The sequence below is a fragment of the Paramisgurnus dabryanus genome, chromosome 1 (genome assembly GCF_030506205.2).
Source record: "Paramisgurnus dabryanus chromosome 1, PD_genome_1.1, whole genome shotgun sequence".
Lineage (NCBI taxonomy): Eukaryota > Metazoa > Chordata > Actinopteri > Cypriniformes > Cobitidae > Paramisgurnus > Paramisgurnus dabryanus.
This window is the reverse complement of record NC_133337.1, coordinates 5,423,299-5,440,463: the sequence shown is the minus strand read 5'-3', so window position 1 is coordinate 5,440,463 and position 17,165 is coordinate 5,423,299. Positions and strand designations below refer to the sequence as shown.

The 17,165-nt window shown below is 39.6% G+C and overlaps 1 protein-coding gene across 6 annotated transcripts in view; it reads right to left on the bottom strand.

The window, feature by feature from the left end:
- Positions 1–17,165, bottom strand: part of sbf1 (SET binding factor 1) — a 411,549-nt gene that overhangs the window by 273,843 nt on the left and 120,541 nt on the right. For 3 of the 6 annotated variants that reach the window (XM_065247769.2, XM_073815733.1, XM_073815729.1), the window contains 4 exons: positions 3,176–3,205; positions 1,701–1,806; positions 1,336–1,468; positions 337–445 (listed from right to left, as the gene is read on the bottom strand). In XM_065247769.2, coding sequence (XP_065103841.1) covers positions 337–445; positions 1,336–1,468; positions 1,701–1,806; positions 3,176–3,205 — 378 coding nt within the window. The remainder of the gene's footprint in view (positions 1–336; positions 446–1,335; positions 1,469–1,700; positions 1,807–3,175; positions 3,206–17,165) is intronic. The other 3 variants (XM_073815717.1, XM_073815742.1, XM_065247773.2) reach the window with 1 other exon arrangement.

Below are 17,165 nucleotides of genomic sequence, written 5' to 3'. Positions count from 1 at the left end.
TGCATTCAGAAATTGCATATTTCATCACAAAAATGTCAAGCTCTGCCCTGCCATCACAGTTTCTGACTCAAACAGTTCCCACACAGGCGTGTATGCATAGAGTGCATTTAGTTTAATTCAGTGGATCATTTTTGTTTAAATTGAATGAACTAAACTAAAAAAGTAACTTGCATTACTTTTTTGAAAAAGTAACTCAAATATTAATGTACATTTTAAAAGTAATGCGTTACTTTACTCATTACTTCAGAAAAGTAATATTATTACATAATGCACGTTACTTGTAATGCGTTACCCCAACAGGAGAGAACGTAAGGAAGAGAAGGGCAGAGATCTCACCAGCTCCTGTGTCTCTGAGCGGAAGTGGGAATTGACTCCAATGATGAAGGGCGTCGGAGTGCTGAGCACCTCCAGGAGCTTTCCCGGCAAGATGGGAACATATGTGAAACTGCAGAGAAAGATGATGAGATGAAAAGGTTAAGAGGACCTAAACTAGTTTAGAAAGAGCCTCACTTGGTTAAATTAAGCTGACAATGCTATATAGCTGAAACCAAAATAATCAGAAATATTCTAGTTTTAGAATATATGTAGCTGACAAATGGCCTTTGAAAATAATAATAATTCGTATTATGAAATATATAATTATTTAAAACACCCAGCTCAAATTTTTTTGTGATTTATGGTGTAACACAAAGTTATCCTACATAATGTAAAGAACAGTGCAAAAATATAACCTTGATATCTTTAATATCGGAGTAAGGTCATGTCAAAGATTGAAATCAATGACTAAAATCAAACTTTGAAGCTCCAAATCTCATAATAAAATTATGAGACTCTAACCTGAATTTTACAGACAGAGTAATGTAATAATTTAGTTTTTTACAATATAAAAGACAGTAAGACTAAACTGCTTTTGGTATATAAAGTGAGGTCCTAAAACATGTGATTTAAAATCTAAACATTTAAATAAAGTTTAATTATTTTTAATTATATTTAAGACTTTAAAACTGGTTGTTTCAGACTTTAGAACTCCACTTTATATAATATCAGATAAATAAATATAAAATTAGACATCATTTGACTAATGAAAACAATACTTGAATGCAAAAAAAGTAATCCATCCTTTATATTCCATTATAATGTTACTTAAATAATAACATAAATACTTACTGACTATAAGAATCAATATAATATATAAATAAACTGGGAAAGCACAGTATTTTGTGAATGCAATGTTGTTGTTTTTGCAAAAACTGGGCTTTCTGGGGAGGAATACATGCACAGATTGAATGAGGGCCTTGCGATAACAAGGTGGTTTAGACAAATCCCTGTATATACCTGTATTTGAGAGGAAACATTATGGCCAACAGGGCTCTACATGCATCTGTTAAACGCTGGTAACTGCTGGAGAGGAACAAAATCTTGTGCTCTGTCAAAGCAGCACAAAACAGATAAAGAACATTCACAATTCCTAGAAAGAGAGAGAGAGAGAGAGAGAAAGAGAGAGAGAGAGAGAGAGAGAGAGACAAAGAGAGAGAGAGAGTCAGATGACACTAAAAATATCAGTCTGCAATACTTCCTTTATTTACTTAACACAAGGATAGAGATTAAACCATCCACATCTGACACTTGACACCAACTGTTGCTGTTTTAATGAAGCTGATTTGCTGTTTAGCACCTAAGCCTGCTGCTGATTGGCTTACCCAGCTGTCTGAAAAGCTGGGCCACGCTGCAGCCGCTTATAGGCAGAGAGTCGTTTATGGGCGTCTGGATGACCTGCCTATCACCTGCCCCAAGTGTTATGGTCCTCTGCAGAGAGAGAGAAAAGTGAGAGAGGGTAAACAGAAAAGACCGAAAGGAAGATTGGGGGATAACAATAAATACAAAAATCAATGAGCTGTGTTTTAAGCAAAGAAACACCTCCACCATGGCATTATTGTAAGGGTTAATTAGTGTGCAGCAGGCTAGTTGTGTGGTGAGCTACAGTAAAGAAAGGAGGGTCAATTGAAAGCCATTCACCAATAAAACACAGCACTGAAGAGCAACATGTTGGAAAGGTTTTGTAGCATTTTGGATTCCAGGTCTCTTTCACATTACAAATCAGTTGACCTAAAAACTCCATGAAGTGGTGTTCGTCTTCTGACAAATTTTATTCATTTAAGTATCATGATTTGGACCATGAACCAGGATAGTTGGTTTTCTGTGGTATTAGAGCAATAGATTTTTAAATGAATGTTTTCCATGTTTGGAAGTACATTAGCATATACAGTACTTTATGAAGGCTCCCACCAGCTTAATGGTTTTGAAGGTTTCAAAGAACATCTATAGATACTTTTAAATCTCTATATAAAGATCCAAAATACACTTATGTTTTTTCCAAACTATTTGTTTTGATTTGTTTTATAAAGAAATGATTTATATAAAGTTTTTCCGGACCTATCAAAATGCTGAGAATTCAGATTTGGACCTTTGAATGTAAACTTTGAGAACCCCTGGTATAAACTATTCCTTTAAAGGAAATAATAATTCAAAACAGAAAGTTGTAAAATGACAGGCAAGCTGAAATAAATTCAAACAACCAGAAACATCAAAACAGCGTACTAAGCATTAAACAGCCTTGTGTTAGAGATCATGCATGTTTCACAATCACATCAAATGCTTGTTGCATTAAACAGCTACATTTATGGGAATAACTGGACACAACAGATGCATGTTGTTAATTTGTGCAGATGCAAAAATAAAGTCATTTACAATTGCTAAATATAATTAAGGATGTACAAGTCAACTTGTCGGCTGTTGGTTGATCAAACTTACGCATCCTTAGTACTTATGCATGTAAGTATATGACTGTTATATGTTTTAGGCTCTTATGTTCGAACAATAGTCAGCTTGTAGCCTATTATATCAGCACATGCCTGTTACAGCCAAAGCAACATTGTTGTAGTGACAGGAAAACCAACGTTTTATCCCAATCTGTGGTTGAATAATGTGATCAGCTGTACAGTGATTAAAGCCAGAGTTAGTCAGAGATTGGGTAAATTTTGATCAATCAGGTATTTCTGAGCTCTGATTGGTTCCTCTGATTTTAAGGTTATTATTGTAACTGGTGGAACAAAACAGAGGGAACAGCAAGGTTGACAGTGACAGAAAGAGCTAAACAAAATCAAACTGGGCGTACCAAGCTCTCTTCTATGTCATCCTGGCCCGGCTAGATTAGCAGCAAACATGGAAATACGAACCCACACACAGACAAAATGCAACAAAAAGTACAAACGATTAGACACATAAAAATTGAGAGACATTAAAAAGCAAAAACTGATACATGATGGCAATATATGACAAAAAATGCAAACAAAACGATGCAGATGATAAAATAACATGTAGAGGTCACAGGAAATGTACTGTAAAAATATTTGAAATACTTTATGTAATAGAGAATGATAGCTGAAAACTTTGGATTGCGTAATGTTATCTCTTCGGGTAGGGTCAAATTTTCATGTATTGTTTTACAGTAAGTTACTTGTCAATGTAGCTCTGGGCCAGGGACAGTAAAACATGCCCTTCAGGAAGCCCAAAATAATTTAGATGAATGGTAACACTTTACAACAAGATTGTATTTGTTAAAATTAGTAAATTAATTAGCTAACATGAACTAACAATGAGCATTATTATACAGCATTTATGAATCTTTGTTAATATTATTTAGACAATACAATTGATTATGCCAGTGCATTAACTAATTTAAACAATTACTTTAATTTCAAATATCTATTTGTAAATGCTAAAACTAACCAAAATCAAGATTAATAAATGCTGTAAAATGATTGTTCATTGTTAGTTGATGTAAGCTAATGTATTTACTAATGTTAACAAATACAACAAGTCACATATGACCAATTCAGCTGGTTTCCCAATAGGGATGCACTAAAAGGAAAACTCTTGGCTGAAGCCGAATACACACTCAGAATAATATTTTTTTTGTTTTGAACAACCCATTTAAAAAAATGTATCCAATCCGATAGCCGATATCCAAATGGATTATTTTTGAACAACCGGCCCCAGTAGTTCTTAACTCTTTTCCCACCAGCATTTAAAAAAAGTTGCCAGTCTTTTCCTAATGACTAAAATTGCAAAATCTTTTTAATATTTTAAAGATATATAGGCTAAACCACCTTTTCATTGTACACTACGTTCGGACACGACCATCGCTTTCAGAGTTTGGAAAAAGTCGGGTCAATTTAATATCAAGGGGGAATATTTAAAGGAATAGTCTACTCATTTTCAATATTAAATTATGTTATTACCTTAACTAAGAAGAGTTGATACATCCCTCTATCATCTTAATGCGTGCACGTAAGCGCTGGGGCGCGCTGCAACACTTCGATAGCATTTAGCTCAGCCCGATTCATTCAATGGTACCACTCAGAGATAAAGTTAGAAGTGACCAAACACATCAACGTTTTTCCTATTTAAGTAGTTGAGTAGTTATACGAGCAAGTTTGGTGGTACAAAATAAAACGTAGCGCTTTTCTAAGTGGATTTAAAAGAGGAACTATATTGTATGGCGGAACAGCACTTTTGGGAGTACTTCGACTCGGCGCAGTAACACTCTCCCTCTCCCATTATGAGAGGGAGAAGGGGAGCGGATTTTTCAGGAGAGTTGAAGTACTCCCAAAAGTGCTGTTCCGCCATACAATATAGTTACCCTTTTAAATCCGCTTAGTAAAGCGCTACCTTTTATTTTGTACCACCAAACTTGCTCGTATAACTACTCGTCTTAAATAGGAAAAACGTTGATGTGTTTGGTCACTTCTAACTTTATCTCTGAGTGGTACCATTGAATGAATGGGGCTAAGCTAAATGCAATCGAAGTGTCGCAGCCCGCCCCTGCGCTTACGTGCACGCACTAAGATGATAGAGGGATGTATCAACTCTTCTTAGTTAAGGTAATAACATATTTTAATATTGAAAATGAGTAGACTATTCCTTTAAAGCCACTTAAATTCTTATAGGTCAACAGATGCTTGCATAACAGCTGCATTGATGACATTTATTTTTAAAGGATGTGACAGGAGATTATCAATAGAATAGCTATGATGAGTTCAGGGCACGTCGCAGATTAAATTTGGCAAGTCTATATAATTCCTAAAAACTAAACTATATCTTAACAATTTTTACAGTTAATTTAAGTACTTTTAATTTATGTGTTTTATGGAAAAATTTGGTAAACATGCCAGTTTTATAGCACTATGAAAATAATTGTCTGACTTCTGCAGTTGTTACTGCTAATGTATACATAAAACTATATTTTTTATGCCTTGATTGTTTTATATTTGCCTGTATTACTTTGCATTTACTTTAAAGCTGCTTTGCTGGAGTGCAAAAAAAAAAAATGCTATAGAAACAAATTTGAAATTAATTTAATTTCATGCACATACAAGCATTATCCAAGCAAAAGCAACCAAAGTGTTGCACTGAAACCATATCACAATACTTGGAGTGACGACTGCAAGTTTCTAAGTCATTCATAGACGCTGCAGTGTGCTTAGATGCCATCTGCCAATGTCCCACCCCATACAGTGAAGAAAATAAGTATTTGAACACCCTGCTATTTTGCAAGTTCTCCCACTTAGAAATCATGGAGGAGTCTGAAATTGTCATCGTAGGTGCATGTCCACTGTAAGAGACATAATCCAAAAAAAATCCAGAAATCACAATGTATGATTTTTTAACTATTTATTTGTATGATACAGCTGCAATTAAGTATTTGAACACCTAAGAAGCCTTTGTTTGCAACAGAGGTCAAACGTTTCCTGTAGTTTTTCACCAGGTTTGCACACACTGCAGGAGGGATTCTGGCCCACTCCTCCACACAGATCTTCTCTAGATCAGTCAGGTTTCTGGCCTGTCGCTAAGAAACACAGAGTTTCAGCTCCCTCCAAAGATTTTCTATTGGGTTTAGGTCTGGAGACTGGCTAGGTCACACCAGAACCTTGAAATGCTTCTTACAGAGCCACTCTTTGGTTATCCTGGCTGTGTGCTTCAGGTCATTGTCATGTTGGAAGACCCAGCCTCGACCCATCTTTAATGCTCTAACTGAGGGAAGGAGGTTGTTCCCCAAAATCTCGCAATACATGGCCCCGGTCATCCTTTCTTTAATACAGTGCAGTCGCCCCGTCCCATGTGCAGAAAAACAACCCCAAAGCATGATGCTACCAACCCCATGCTTCACAGTAGAGATGGTGTTCTGGGGATGGTACTCATCATTCTTCTTCCTCCAAACACGTTTAGTGGAATTATGACCAAAAAGTGATATTTTGGTCTCATCTAACCACATGATTTCAAACCATGATGTCTTAGTGTATTACCAACAGTAAGTTTAGAAACGGTGGTCCCAGCTCTTTTTGGGTCATTAGTCCCTTTCACACACACAGTCTTTACTGGTAATTTACGGTAAATTGCAGTTAGCATGTAATGTGTGAACAGAACCTTTCCGGTAAATCAGTGCTCTAAATTTACCAGTAAGACAGGTTGTAAGATTACCAGTAATTTACCTGTGTGCGCTATGTGTGAACGAAAAATATAGGATTACCGGCATTTAGAACGGACGACGTCAGACCGTGCCGACAGATCGGCCAAATCAGAAAGTTTTTATACAGATGACGGGTTTACCCCCACACTGTTTACGGTCATTTCCACACCCATGCTGCTTAAAAGTCGAGCACAACTGAAGTTAACATCCACATTTCTTCAAAGTTGTTTAAAACAGCTTAACATCTATTTGCCAAATTGCCGACGTCCTTAACACACCCTCTGTGAAGCCTAATGTGCAAACGCAGGTTCCGTTTGACGCCGCATAACGCAATGTTGTTTGGTCACGAGCAACTTTGCGACCGTTTGCCACAGATGTGAAAACAACAAAATACGGACCGACGATATTAAGTCACAACCCGCTATTGTTTACAAATACGACACGGAGCTCGCCGGCTGCGCACCACAGGTAACTTCCGCTTTCTCTCCTAGTTTACCGGTATTTTGATACTGATGTGTGAATGATGTCTTACTGGTAAAAAGACGGAACGTCACTGCATGTGTGAACAGCACATTTTTGTATTTACTGGTAAATTCATTCTGGTAAATTCATGGTAATTTACCAGAACTACTGTGTGAAAGAGGCTACTGACTAGCTCCTGCCGTGTAGTTCTGGGCTGATTTCTCACCTTTCTTAGGATCATTGGGCCCCCACGAGGTGAGATCTTGCATGGAGCCCCAGTCCGACCGAGACTGACAGCCATGTTAAGCTTATTCCATTTTCTAATGATTGCTCCAACAGTGGACCTTTTTTCACCAAGCTGCTTGGCAATTTCTCCGTACCCCTTTCCAGCCTTGTGTAGGTGTACAAATTTGTCTCTAGTGTCTTTGGACAGCTCTTTGGCCTTGGCCATGTTAGTAGTTGGATTCTTACTGAGTGTATGGGATGGACAAGTGTAGCTAACAGGTGCATCTAATTTAGAATAATAAATGGAGTGGAGGTGGACATTGCAAAGGCAGACTAACAGGTCTTTGAGGGTCAGAATTCTAGCTGATAGACAGGTGTTCAAATACTTATTTGCAGCTGTTTCATACAAATAAATTGTTTAAAAAATCATACATTGAGATTTCTGGATTTTTTTAGATTATGTCTCTCACAGTGGACATGTACCTACGATGACAATTTCAGACCCCTCCATGATTTCTAAGTGGGAGAACTTGCAAAATAGCTGGGTGTTCAAATACTTATTTTCCTCAATGTATGTTTAATACACAATGGACCAGGGACAAAAACACTGGCCTTATAAGTGTAGCATCTGGCTGGATTGCCAGAACTGGATCATAGCTGACACTTGGATTGCAGAAAAGCTAGTAAATATGATATAATGTGCTATCCCCCATAGCCTATTTAGTTTCCCTTCATTTCTACATCAAAGAGGCTCCAACGTCTCAGTAGGACATTTTATGGCACCTTTTGAAGCTCAACAGAGAACTGATAAGGAAAGTGTGAATTAGGGCTGTCACTTTTTATTCGATATTCGAATATGCATTCGAACTAGACGTGAAATATCCGTATTCAAACTTTAAATAAACCATCCGGTTTTTAAAATGACATGTTTAGCGCATTTTTCACAGTAACACCTCATAATGGGAAGGAGGCTGAGAGTGAGACCGACGACGGCAACTGTGCCCAAGAGAGGGAATCAAATTGGACCAAAATGAACCTAATGTGCATGTCAAGATAGAATTATAGTTTGTATATAAAATGACATATTGTTTATAGTGTTAAATATTATAGCAGAATAAAAAGCTTGTGTTAATACGTTCACATTATGAAATTAGCATGTATAAAGATAATTTCATCATTTTTACAACGCAATGTAAACTTTATATTAAACAACAACACGGATTTGTCTTGTAAACGGATTTGAAATGATCATGTGCTGACTGTCGCGCGTCACATAGACGACAGAGTCAAGTGAGAGCTGCTTTACTCAGCGGTAAGTTTAATTTAATCTCAAGTATCAAAGGGTTTGTGTGCTCTCTATCATTAAAAACGGAAACAGCACGCGCAGAGTTAATGTACTTGTCAATGACGGCTCACAAACCCGCGGGATAGGCTATGTATGGGTGCTTGTTGTCAATGAGATTTCTTCTCACAAACACGCTCAAGTGCGTAATATGTGTGCTTGTCAATGACGGGCATTAAATCCGCGAAATTCTGCGGAGTTTTCTGCCGAAATCTGCGAGCGCGAATTCCGTTTGGGCTTGGCTATATGCCTTACTCATGCTGCTGTGCTGTTTAAGTTGTCACGTTATTGTTTGTTACTGTTCTGAATAAGTTTGTTATTCATAAGTTGATAACCTGTTTCAAACATTAAGTAAAAAAAGTAATCCAGACAGCCCTGTTTATGACTGGCACTGTTAATAATTTTGTCATTGAATCTCCATTAGGGTTTTTTTATGCGCAGGGAGGGGGGGCTAGATATTCGAATATATTCGGATACATTGCATGATATTCGAAATCCGAAGACCATATGACAAACTCTTAAGAGATTGCGTCTGTAAATACATTTACGCATGTTTGATGTATGTTGGTTCCCTCTTTTATAAACTGCTTGTTAAATAACTTGTATTCTCATGTACAATTGTGTTTCTATGACTGAGTCTAGACTACCTCTGACAAATAGAGATTGGTTGTTTGTTATACATTGGGATGAATCACAACGTAATGCTTGCTTAAAATCATTCATATTGGGTATCAAACTGATCACCTTTCAGTTTCCTCTTCATTGATAAATATTGTATGATGGTAGAACAATTCATTCTATTTGATCAATGATCTGGACTAATATTTTGCCAAGGAATCTGCAGGCAATAAAAGATGCAAGATTAACAGTTAAGGGGACAAACATCTCTCCCCTGCTCCGCTCTGATTGGTCGATCCAAACTTGAATACTTAAAGGATAAATACTGGCAAATAACTTTATCTCATGGGTTAGCTGTTCTTTCATTCGAATCATCTCTTCTACAAGTGAGCTCTTCCAGCCACCCCTCCCCCTTTTGGGGAGGAGGGCAATTAGGCTCAGAGGCCTTTCTTTGTTCTGTGAGTTTTAGGCCAAACTCACCTGAGTTTTAACCAAGAATGGATTTTCAACAATCAGAAAACCACCAACTCAATTCTAAACCTTTCGGAACAACTCTTCAAATGGACTGGACACTCGGCAAACTGACAACCTGGTCTGTTCTTCCAGCATGAAAATACTGCAACTGGAACTGCAAAGCCATCTTCTTCCATCTGAACCTAAGACTTTCAAATGCCTTCAACTGCACAGACATGCAAGTACCTATATCTTAGAATATAGCTGCGTTTAAGTCGGTAAAGTAAGATGAATGTGGTTTATGCAACTCTCTCTCTCTCTCTCTCTCTCTCTCTCTCTCTCTCTCTCTTTAATTCATGTTAAATGTTCACGTTTGTCTCCATTGTCTATGTCTCATGTAATCCCAGTAGAGTAGTCAAATAAATGTGATTGTTATTCATGGATGCCTTCTGAGTTCTGATTAAATTCAAAGTCACTTAAACTTTTGATCAATGCTACCTCACGCTCATGTTTCTCAGAATTGATGTACAATTTTAGATATATTCGCTGGCGAATTATTCAATTAATTGTTACGATTCATTCTGCTAAAACCTACAAAATATATACAGTTAATGACGATTAATTGTATGTATTTGCATTTGAGCTAAATCAACAATTCCCTGAATTGGAATAGTGATAAACAATAATTTCCCTTAACAGGGTGGTGGAGAAAATATCAACATTAATAGTTGTAATTATTAATGAATAACTTATCATTATCAAAATAATGATTGGTTGTTTTAAACAACACTATTCTGTAACCCCTCCATTTGCTACATTTATATGGTGTTGGAACGCTGGCAAGTTTTAAACTTTTTATTTGATCAGACTTGGTTAAAATCTATGGATATTCTATCATGTATATTTGAATGCAACTAAACCAAACTAACTGGTTTCTTTGTGTGAATGAAGAGGTAGACCCATCCCCCTTCTTCACACCTTTTACAATCACTGAGTCTCTCACAGAGGGGCCCAGTCTTTGTTAAACCATTGAATAACTGCAGTATATAACTTTAATTGTGCCACTATAAAAACGAAGAAATCTTTTTATATGCACTAATTTTATTCTATGCCACCTAACGAGAGCGAAGAAATCCTCTATTGTTACTGTTCTGCCCTTTATTTCAAACACCTTGCTTGAATATGCAGTCAGATAACGCCCTCCAAAGACAACAAAGGCAAGAATGGTTTTCAAGATTTACTGTTGTCCATAGAATAACGTAAAACTGTAAAAGTACAAAATAAAGAATTCTAAGTATACAGAATCAATATTATGTTTACATAAACACAACAAAGGCTCTTCACATTCCTTATAGTTAGTATCAACTACTTCAGAAAATAGATGCAATACATCTATTACAATTCACAAAAACAAAGAGAAAATAATTTAACATCTGCCATATAAAATATGACAATTCACAGTGAATATGCATAGGAACTATAATTTAGCAATATCTACATACCGAAAGTGCCTTCAAATCAACTTAAATCGAGGAGCAGTAGCCATGACCGCATGCTCTTCCCTGCTGCTGCTGAAAACTAGGCTCACATTTGTGATGTCATCATATTAGGACTTAAAAAATAACATGCAATACCCCAACTTGAACAGAGGGGGTCACTCTACTATAACATTTCAACTAACAATGCAAAAATTTTCATAGAGAACAGCACACTCCCCGTCTGGGATTCAGGGAATTCCAAACCTTCTGAATTAAGTTTAAACCTGAATAGTCTATCCAGAATCTTCATGAAGTAAGAGTACTATCTCATTAATAGGTCTCAGAAATAGTTTGGGTCCGCCTTTTCCAATGATTTTTACTTGCACTTTCCGTACTCGCCCATCTTGGCTGTGGTAAGTTTCCGTTATGATGCCCAGGGGCCAATTGTTCCGTTTAGACTGAGAGTCCTTCAGCAGAACTATGCATCCATTTGGAAATGTTGGGTTGCTGATGGTGCCATTTTCGTCGATGCTGTAGGGTAGAAAGGTACTGTTTACGCCATCTGTCCCAGAAGGTATTTGCAAGACTTTGCACCCTGCGCCACTGTTGCTTGTACAGATCAGGCTTTCCAAAGTCCCCCGTTGGAGCAGAGCTAGTATCAGTCTTTTGGGTAAGTAATGTGGCAGGTGTTAGGATGAAAGGATCTGTTGGATCAGTTGACACAGGTATCAGTGGTCTATTGTTTACAATGGCAGTGACTTCAGCCATGAAGGTGGAGAGTACTTCATGCGTGAGTTTAGAGGATGTCATCTGCAGAAGCATAGAATCCAAGATCCTACGAGCAATGCCGATCATTCTCTCCCATGCACCCCCATGTGCGATGAATGCGGAGGATTAAATGTCCACATGCAGCCTTGATCTGACAGGAATTGTTTCACTGCCTTTTCATCAACATTGGAAGGGATTTGCAAGTCTGTACAAGCTCCGATGAAATTGGTGCCTCTATCGGAGCGAAACTGTTTCACTGGACCCCGGATTGCCAGAAACCTCCTCAAAGCATTAATGAAACTGGAGGAATCCAGGGACTCAATCACTTCTATATGAATCGCTCTGATTCTTAGACATGTGAATAGGACTGCGCATCTTTTGCTTTCTTCGTAGCCACCTCTTGTCCTACGAGCAGATATGGACCAGGGGCCAAACACAACTAATCCCACATGTGTGAAGGGTGGCTCTGTGCTAAGCCTGTCAATGGGCAAATCTGCCATCTTCTCGCAGCCCCTCCTGAGTCTGCAGCACATAACACAGGAATGGACGAGATTGTTCACACGTCTTTTGCCTCCAATTATCCAGTAGCCAGCAGATCTTAACGCCCCCCTCAGTGAAGTGGCGACCCTGATGATGCGTCTGCTCATGAAAGTGTCGTGTCAGAAGTAATGCTACATGATTCTTGCCGGGTATGATGAGGGTTTTTTTTTTTCAGAACCTAGATCTGCTTTGTCCAGACAACCTCCAACCCTCAACAATCCACTTGGATCAATGAAGGGATCTAGATTTCGAAGTGTGCTAGTTTTGGGAAGTGGTTTGTTCCGTTTGAGGCACTGCAACTCATCAGCATAAGTTTCCTGTTGCACTGCTCGTATGACAACTTCAGTGCTCTGGAGTATTGTGTCAGCATCAAGAGGCAGTTTGCAACAGTGCCATCCTTTGCATACTTGAGGGGTGGCTTCTTGGTCCTGCTTGTAAGAGCGAGCAATATGAATCAGCTTTCCAACAGCTCTGACTAATCGGCTCCAGTCCGAAAAGCGTTCAAAGCGATTTGAGATAGTGGTATACAACACTGTAACCTCTGGACGAACTTCTGAATCTTGATCAGGATCAACAAGTGTAAAGGATTCTTTAGGTGAAGTCTGTGTTTTTGGATGATGCAAGAATGGTGGCCCGCTGAACCATATAGTGTCCTGCAACTTAACTGGAGCTATTGGTCGTGTTGCAACATCCGCTGGATTATTCTCTGAGCTCACATAATGCCATTGTTCTGGATTGCTGCTGTTTCGGATTCTTTGTGCACGGTTGCTTACATAGACATGAAATCTACGTTTCTCATTATGGATATATCCAAGGACAACTCGACAATCCGTAAAGAAGGTAATCTCATCAAATTGGACAGCAATCTCCGCAGTGATGGTTTCCATTATGTTCACAGCTAAGACAGCCGCGCAGAGTTCCAGACGAGGTATAGTGAGCTCTGGTTGTGGCGCTAGCCTTGATTTGCCTGTGATGAACCCCATATGACAGTTACCATCTGAGTCAACTGTTTTGAGATAAGCAACTGCTGCAATTACTTGCTCGGACGCATCAGAAAACACACAGAACTCCTTGAGCTCCTGACAATGATGTGGGCCCGTAGCTTCTTGGGACTTGTACATGTTGCAGTTCTTGCAAAGAATCTCTCCATTCTTCCCACACCTTTTGTTTGTTTGCAGGTAAGGGTGCATCCCACTCAGCAACATACTCAGTTAGCTCTCTCAGCAGTACTTTGCCTTGAATTGTGATAGGGGCCACAAATCCTAGTGGAATGTACAAACTGTTTATTACAGACAGTAGTCCACGCCTAGTATAAGGCCTTCTATCCTGTTGGACCTGGAAGTTGAAGCAGTCTGTGTCCAGATTCCAAAGCAGGCCAAGACTACGTTGCATAGGAAGTGAGCTGACACCTAAATCAAGTTCTTTCAATGAGTTTGCGTAATCCTCGGATGGAAAAGCTCTCATAACCTCCTTGCTGTTTGAAGCTAGTTTATGCAACTTCAAATTAGACCCGGCCAACATGTCCTGTGTCCTTTTTAGAAGGTCAATTGCCATCTCTGAGGAGGGTAAGGAAATGAATCCGTCATCCATATAAAAGTCTTGCTCCACAAACTGCCGGGCGTCTTGACCGAATTCCTTTTCTCCTTCTTGAGCTGCTCGACACAGACAGTAGATGGCCACTGCCGGAGAGGGACTGTTCCCAAATACGTGTACCTTCATACGGTATTCTGTAACCTCATTCTCTGGGTTATTTTCTCGAAACCAGAGGAATCTAAGGTGGTTCCTGTCTGCAGGCCGAACTTTAAAGCAGTGGAACATTTGTTGTAGATCTACTGTGAGGGCAACAGGCTCTCTGCGAAAACGCATGAGGACTCCGAGGAGACTGTTGTTGAGGTCGGGACCCGTCAAGAGAACCTTGTTCAGTGATGCGCCTTTGCATTGAGCACTCGAGTCAAAGACCACTGGGATCTGGGATGGCTTTTTTGGATGGTATACGCCAAAAGAAGGTAAATACCAACACTGTTCATTTGGACTAACTGAAGGAGCGATTTCTGCATGGTCATTTTGAAATAACCTTTCCATAAGGCTACAAAGTCCTTTTTCATCTCGGGCTTCCTTCTGAAAGATCGTAGAAGTGAATTAAAGCGTTCCACAGCTTGTGGACGATTGTTTGGTAAGTAATGCCTCGGCTGTCTGAAAGGAAGTGGCGCAACCCATGAATTTTCCTCGTCTTTATAGACTTCTCTGTCCATGATCTGCAGAAACTGTCTGTCCTCAATTGACAGAGCGGTTTTCTCATCGTCTCTTGTCCTTTGAAATACATCCCAAGCTGTTGGTCCTTGAGTTTCCTCTTTGACACTTTGGAATCTATTCTTTACAGTGTAATTGTTAGGACACGGGTAAAAAAATATGTAGGCTGACCATTTTCCATAATGTTGGTGTGGTAAGTTTGGATGAAGGTAGGCTTATGAACTTTCCCGAGGCACATGTCTGCAATGATAACCCATCCTAAGTCCAATTTTTGCGCAAAGGGAGCATTTGGTGGGCCGTTCACTTGCTTATGGGCTTTGTGGACTCTGATCATATCTCTGCCTAACAGGAGAAGAATGGGGACGTGACGATCTGGCTCTGGAATGTACCTTGCGAGATGTTTTAGGTGCCTGTGGTTACTAACCACTTCTGGAGTGGGGATTTCAGAACGATTGTCTGGAATTTCGTTACACTCAAGAAGCACTGGTAGGGGTAAGACTAAGCTTCCATCAAAGGATTCCACTTGAAAGCCTCGTGCTTGCATGCCTTCTGTTTCAACTGTGCCTGCACATGTTTTGAAAGTATAGGCTACGTTACACTCTGTAATGCCGAACAGATCAAAGAATTCTGATCTTGCGAGCGATCTGTTACTTTGATCGTCTAATATCACATACATTTTGACTGCTTTCTCACGGTGGCTTTCAGGAAATACTTTCACAAGACAAACCTTGGAGCATGAGCGTGGAAAATGACCGCCCCCGCATACCTCTGTACAAGCTGAGAAAACCTCGGAATCCACAGGTACGTCCTCACTCACTTCTGATTTAGGGGATCGTGGCTCTCTGGTCCATGGTGCTGGACCTGGATGGAGTGCTGCCATGTGGGTAATGCTGCCACATTCTGAACACTTAATAACCTGATCACAGTTCTTTGCCATGTGTGCCGTGGAGCTGCAACATTTAAAGCATATGCCTTGTTGTTTAAGCAATGACTTTCTCTCCTTCATAGGTTTCATCCTGAATCCTCTACATCTGGACAGAGAGTGAGGCTTATTGTGTAGAAAGCAGTGTTTTGCTGGGTTAACTATATTTTTGAATTCACTGGCAGCTAACAAACTTTCAGTAGAGACCTGAGTCTTGTGTGTGGCGATGGTTCTGGGAAAACAGTTTTGTTTGACTGTCTGTTTGGTTTGTGCGATTCTTCCTGTACAGCTGTGAGAAAGAAACTTGGATCGTTGCGTATTTTAGATTGTTGACACACAAAGTCTACTAGGAACTTGAATGGTGGAAAGGAAACTCTGTAGTCCTCTTTGTACTTAGATCCCACTGTGAGCCACTTTTCTTGTAAGCTGAACGGTAGTTTTTGTATTATCGGATTCACTCCCCGCGATGTGTCTAGATAGGAAAGACCCATCAAATCGCCATCCTGCTTAGCTGCTTGGATCTCCATGAGCAGATCTCCCAGTTCGGGCAATCTGTGATTGTCTCTGTTTGATATTTTTGGAAAGCTCTCCAGTTTCCCAAATAGAGCGCTCTCTACCATTTCTGGCGAGCCATATGTTTCATAAAGTCCGTCCCAAATCAGACTGATCCCATGTAGTGGATGATTAATGTGTACAGCTCTGATCCGTTTTGCATGCTCCACTGACTCACGCCCCAGCCATTTTACCAGCAAGTCCATCTCCTCGCTAGGTGAGAGATTAAGTTCTTTAGTGGCATTTATGAAGGATGCCCTCCATGCACTGAATGTCTCTGGACGATCATTAAACTGTGTTAGGCCCGTAGACACTAATTCACGTCTTGCAATAAACTTGACGACATCAGACATTTGGTTATTTGTATGAGGATCACCTTGATTACCAGCTTGTGAGGGTGTAGCTGACTGAATTGGAGAATAGTTGAATGTCACTCGCCTGTCTCCGATCCTTTGCTCATTACATGGAAACGCTGCAGAATGTGAGTGATACACATCTTGAGGTAACTTAGTGTACATCTCATGATGGACTGAGGGTGTAACATCTGTGAATTGCGAAATAGTAGGGTACTGCCTGCCCTCTGCAGTGACAGGTTGAGACTTGGGTGGTGTGGCATAAAACCCATGCTTACCCTCTTGCTGCAGTTCAGTAGTCTGTGTTTGTCGCAATTCTGAGACCTTTGTGTATCTGTTATCATAAAATGGCCCATCTAGCACTGGCATTTGTGTATCCACAACACTATCTGCTTGTTCCACTAAGTAAGCCTGTGTGCGTTCTTTTGTGTCCTCTATAGGTAACCCTACTACACTCGAATTTCCTCTGCTTTCTTGTTCTGCGGCTGTTTCTAAGGCCTCCGCCTTTGCTTGTATGGCTGCAATCTTTTTTCCAGCCTTAAGGTCTCTAATGATGCCTCAAGCTGTGCTTATTGTATTTTCAATTCACTTTCTTTCTTAGCAAAAGCTATTTCTGCTTTAGCCACTTCAGCCTCTGCTCTAGCCATCGCGGCGGCTGTGGTTACAGTCGATG